At 44.6% G+C, this 5,900-nt stretch overlaps 1 protein-coding gene across 1 annotated transcript; it reads right to left on the reverse strand.

Annotated features, from left to right (window-relative positions):
* Positions 1 to 4,505: 4,505 nt before the first annotated feature.
* On the reverse strand, positions 4,506 to 5,441 carry LOC103806863 (olfactory receptor 4S2-like). Its single transcript, XM_009079571.1, has one exon. It carries the CDS (start codon positions 5,439 to 5,441, stop codon positions 4,506 to 4,508), a length of 936 nt encoding a protein of 311 aa, XP_009077819.1.
* Between the last annotated feature and the right edge of the window lie 459 nt (positions 5,442 to 5,900).

Raw genomic sequence — 5,900 nt, forward strand, 5'->3', positions numbered from 1 at the left:
CACTGCAGCTCAGGCTCCCATGGCACACGTGTGGGGGTGCAGTCATGGGCTGGCCAGGAAGAGAAGGGGATGTGCCACAGCTCCAAGGCTTATGAATGGCAGCAGGATGCATTTGCTGCTGTTCTGCCTGCTACAGAAAGCACAGTGTCACAGCATAAATCACAGTGGGCAGTGTTAGTGAAGAGCACAGTCCAACTCTCTCCTCCTGTCTCCTGCTCCCTTTGCAGGTTTCTGTTCATTCTCCACAATCATCTTGAACTCACTCTGATGGCTATTTGCCTGCATTGTAGTTGGTGTGACAAATATGTGCTCCCATTCTGTCAGGGAAGAGTCACAGAATCATTAAGGTTGGAAAAGCTTTCTACGATCCTCAAGTCCAACCATTCCCCCAGCACTGCCAACACCACCACTAAACCATGTCCCCAGGTGCCACATCTATATGTCTATCAAATCCCTCCAGGGATGGTGATTCCACCACATCCTACTCTCAGATAACAAGAGCTATGAATGCTTGAAAAATGCTCCCCGTCCTTTGAAGTGCCATGATGGAAGCAAATGCTGCCATGCTCAAGCACCCTGTCGATGATATATAGCTCAACCCTGAGCTGTTCTGTGTTCTACTCCTAATGGCATTCCTCTAAAAATGGAGGAAAGGGCTCTTCAGTTAGCTTGTCCACTCTGAAACTGAAAAAAAAATGCACAGAAAGCAGGCCTGGGAGGTTCCTCACTGGCATTCCTCTCCACAGAGCCAGAAGCTTGAGTGCTCCCTTTAGTCCTATTGCTATGAGAACACACAGTCCTGAAGAAATAGGCGGTTCAAACACAAGAAAAGCTGCAAACCCTGCACAGATTCTCTATCCCTTTTTTTTTTTGAAGGAATTTTTGAAGTTCTTCAGCAGAAAAATGCACTCACTGTCTTGTGGAGGTTAAAGTGGGACCAGCAGAGGAATGCTCATTTCCACTTACAATCCCACCAGGAAATTCCTTTGCTGCTCATTTCTGCTGAAGAGTTTATAACTCAGCAAGCAGGAGGTCACTAGTAAGAAATCAAAGTTTGTTTTTCTTATATACCTCTTGCCTTTTGCTAATACTACTAGTGCTAAAACAGAACACTTTCCTCAGGTCTTGCTCTATTCTCTATCCCTTTCCTGGTAGATCTCAACTGCATAATTCAGAATATAAGTCTGCAAATCACAGCACTGTCTTAGAAATAATCCCACATTTCCATCTCTGCCTCTCCCAAGGTCTCAGTAGTTTTCCAGAGATGCAGAGAGGATGAACTGTTTACAGCCACCCCTGAGGTTGTACTAGGCACAGACTTCAGAACAGGCACCACAGTGTGTGTGTGTAGCTCTGGCTCTCAATAAAGAGAAATAAACACTATAAAGGCATCACTCAGTTTACCATTTTTAGGTCATTACATCACAGTGAGATGATTTATCCCATAAAAAATAGTATCTCTGTCCTGAGTATAAATGGAGAGCAGATACCTGCCCCAGGCCAGCTGCCTATGATGCTATCAACACGAATAAAGCTGCCTTAAAGGATACAAAGGGCCAAAACATCACAGTAGTATTCACATTTTCCTGTACATTTTTCAACAGATTACTAAGAATTTATCTCTGCCTTTCACATAAGCAAACACAACCACACACATGTGCTTTAATACACCTTGGCTGACATGAAGAACATAAAGAAAGGAGAGATAAAAATGGTTCCTACTGTACCCAGTTACTAAATGTTGATACATCAACTTTGTGAGCTCCACATTTGATGCCTGAAAACATTTTAATTCATTCACTCCATGTTTCAAGTGATTCATCCAGGTCAGGGAATTGTTCCACTCTTTTTCCTCCTGCTTGAGTGTCCCATATCCTTGCTCTTGTTTTTCTTGTGGCACAGAAATTTGCTTCAGGGGTTTTCCAAGCAATTCTCTTTTTCTGCTAGGCAGAGTTTACTGTGATGGCATCAATGTCCTGTTTTCTATCTATCATCTAGACTGAAAGATCCAATGAGGCAACACCTCCAAAGCTTTTGGAACTGACCTCTGCTTCTCCTGCATCTTCCTTCTCCCTGAAGTCACACCATGGCCTATAAATACTCCTGGAACATACTGGGGACTAAACATAGGCAAGAGAGAGTTGGACCTATGAGAACTGTGTCATTAGCAAACTCCAAGCAGGTACCCAAGGGCCTCATTAAATAGTTCTGGTATTTGGGTCCTTTGGTTGGGTCCCAATTCACTTAACGACCTTCTGTGCAGGGAGGTTGGTGGGGAGAGGAGACACCACACACTTCTAAGCACTCAGAAACCCTTTGTATGAAACAACCTCCCAAGTTTCTAGCACTGAAACCATAAATTTAGGGTTGTACTTCCAATCTCTGCCTTGAGACAGTGCCAGGCACCAGGAAATGTTGCTTGATATCAGAGAAGCTCCAGGATTAAGGCAGGGAGTGTTGGTTTCTCAGGGATAGACTGTATAGATGCCTCATCAGTGTGAGATATAAACTGATATGGATGTTCATTCCCCAAGTCACAGGAAGGTCTGGCTAGGCCATAATATTAGTGGTGATATGTCACTGGTAACTGTGTCTCCAGATCAGCCTGAACTGGTTGTTCTAATCATGGTGTTAATTGATAAGAAATTCTCCTTCTTTATCTCAGCCCACAAGGAGTTTTATCTCACTTTCTCCCCTGAGAGGAAAGTGAGTGGCAGAGGGGCTGGAGGGGAGGTGTCCAGCCAAGGTAAATCAAACATGTGGCATGAGTTTTAACAACTGGAAACTAGTCCCTGAAAGTATTTGACCTAGAAAAGGAAGGAATGGGATTACTGAATGTTATGGCCATTTCTGCTACATCTTCAGGAGCCTCTTCCTGAAATCTAGAAAGAAAATAGCATTGACCTCACTCCTGGTTTGCACCCTAACAGCAGCAAAGATAAACCCTTCCATGTCTGCTAGTCATTGTTACCTCTTTCTCTTCCTGTTCTGATGGAAACATGGAGGAATTATAAAACTTCTTTGTCTAGGTAACAGTGTTTTACTTCTAATTTTATTACCATCATGAAGTGACAAGGACTTGCTGCTGTCTTTCATCTCCACATGCCATCAATTACCTTCAGGCAAGTGAGTGAGTTGTCAGCTATTTTAAGGGCATCTCATTCCTCTGCTTCCCTTCCCAAAATATTAGGGCCAACAGTTTTTAGAAAACTTGCTGCTGCATCTCCACATGCCATCAATTACCTTCAGGCAAGTGAGTGAGTTGTCAGCTATTTTAAGGGCATCTCATTCCTCTGCTTCCCTTCCCAAAATATTAGGGCCAACAGTTTTTAGAAAATTCATGCCTTGACCATGACAATTTGCATTGCCCAATTTGTTGAGATTCTAGAGGCATTTCTATGTTTCTCTACTGGAAGTGGCTGAGGAAAATGTCAACCCAACAATAACATTCTTATTAAGAAGATGAGGAGTGTTTTCCATGTTCAACTAGGAACTTGGTTGCATTTCAGTGTGGAGAAATATTTTCATAGAAACATAAAATCACAGAATGGTTTAGGTTGGAAGGGATATTAAAGACCATCTCATTCCACCCCCTGCCATGGCCAGGAACACCTTCCACTAGCTCAGGTTGCTCCAAGCCCCATCCAACCTGGCCTGGAACACTTCCAGGGATGAAGCAGCCACAGCTTCTCTGGACAACCTGTGCCAGTGCCTCAGCACCCTCCCAGGGAAGAATTCCTTCCCAATATCCCATCTATCCCTGCCCTCTGGAAGCCTGAACCCATTCCCCATTGTCCTGTACTCCATGCCCTTGTCCAAAGTCCCTCTCCAGCTCTCTTGGAGTCTCTTTAGGCACTGAAATGGGCTCTAAGGTATCACTGGAACCTTCTCTTCTCCAGGCTGAACAGCCCTAACTCTTCCAGTCTGTCTCCATGGCAGAGATGCTCCAATAGACATATGGACCATGTCTGTGCTCTTTAACCATGCTTGGACTGCTGCCCTGATAGATTATAAAGGTTAACTATGACATAAAGTCAAAGTCTTGGGATTCCCTTAAATGAAATTGATCCAGCCAAGAATATCCATAATTTTAAGTTTATAGTACAGGAGTGTTTTTTTGGACCTGGGCATTAATTTACATGTCTTACAGTTGTTGAAATTGCACAGCCTAGGTGAGTGTTTGAGGAACCAGGGGAACAAAACTGAAGGACCCAGCACATTCACCAGAAAGTACCAAGAACATAAAAATGGGCACAAACAGACTCAGCATCATAGCAAAGCTGTTAGCTCTCAGCCTGGAGAGCATTTGGATCATGACACTAATATTGACTGTAAGAACAGTAATTATTTCTACTAGCAATTGCACTGGCAGGGGAAGGAGAGAAGATTCCCCTCCTGTTATTGACATCAGCAAATAGCCAAACTTGCACCTAGCACCAGGTCTTTTTTCCCCTCCCCATGGTGTCTTAAGCTCATGTCATCTTACACACATGCACTGTGTCCTTTCATTTCTCACTACTCTTCACTGTTCTGCTCCACAGCTTTTTCATACCAGTTTTCACCTCTTGGTTTCGGAGGGTGTAGATGAAGGGGTTGAGCATAGGTGTGATGATGGTGTAGAACACAGAGACCACCTTGTCTGCTGGGAAGGTGGTGGAAGGGCGCATGTAGATGAAGATGCATGGTCCAAAGAACAGAACCACAATGGTGATGTGGGAACTGCATGTGTAGAGGGCTTTGAGCCGCCCTTTGGGAGAGTATGTCCTCAAGGAAACCAGGATAACAGCATAGGACACTGCAAGGACAACAAAACAACCCAGGGAAATCACACCACTGCTGACAAACACACTGACACTAATAATGTAGGTGTCAGTGCAGGCCAGCTCCAGCAAGGGGTGAACATCACAGAAATAGTGGTCAATCCCATTGGGCCCACAAAAGGGCAGCTGGAGGACCAGCAGGGTCTGCACTGAGGAGTGCACAAAGCCCCCCAGCCATGAGGCTGCCACCAGACAGACACAGACGTGTCTGCTCACTATGCTCCTGTAATGAAGAGGTTTGCAGATGGCAATGCAGCGGTCATAGGCCATTACCATGAGGAGGAAGATCTCAGTGCACCCAAAGAAGTGGGTCCCGAACAGCTGAGCTATGCAGCCCAGGAAGGAGATGGTCTTCTTCTCTATGAGAAGGTCATGAATGAGTTTGGGAGCTGAGACAGTAGAGTAACTGATGTCTACAAAAGACAAGTAACTCAGGAAGAAGTACATGGGAGAGTTCAGCTGTTCACTTGTCCTTATAGTGATGATGATGAGCAGGTTTCCCAAAATGATAGCTGCATAGAAGACTAGAAATACCAAGAAGCACAGTTTAGCTAGTGTCCTGTCCTGCGTCAGTCCGTAGAGGATGAACTCCGTCACGTTGTTTGTGTTCTCCATAGGCATCACACAGACAGGATCTGGAGCATGGAAAGAGATGCCATCTGTGGCATTAGACATGGGACATTATGAGGAGACACACACACACACACACACACACACACACTGACCTCTGGCATGTTGAATATTCAGCATATTTTTGGGACAGTTTCCATTTCAAGCCAATGCTTCCCTCAGGGAATGACAGTGATATCCAAATCACAAAGTATTATTGATGGATGTAATAACAAGCTCAGGTTGTTTAGTTGAGGAGGGTGGTAGAAATAGTATCCAGGTCCTGGATATAGAGTGGAACACCTCATAAATAACCTGTAGTGACACTGGGGTAATGAATGAGCTGCTGGTGACCCTCCTTTAATCACAAACACCCACAAATTCACATTTGCAGCATTCCCATGCAGTACACAAGGATCACTAGTGTGTACTACCTCTGGAAGTGTTCAAGGTTTGGATGGGGCTTGGAGC

The sequence above is a fragment of the Acanthisitta chloris genome, unplaced genomic scaffold, assembly GCF_000695815.1.
Source record: "Acanthisitta chloris isolate BGI_N310 unplaced genomic scaffold, ASM69581v1 scaffold158, whole genome shotgun sequence".
Classification (NCBI taxonomy): Eukaryota; Metazoa; Chordata; class Aves; order Passeriformes; family Acanthisittidae; genus Acanthisitta; species Acanthisitta chloris.

Bases quoted from the DNA above. Each gene is read 5' to 3' on its own strand.
- LOC103806863 (XM_009079571.1), bottom strand. From the start codon at position 5,441: ATGCCTATGGAGAACACAAACAACGTGACGGAGTTCATCCTCTACGGA.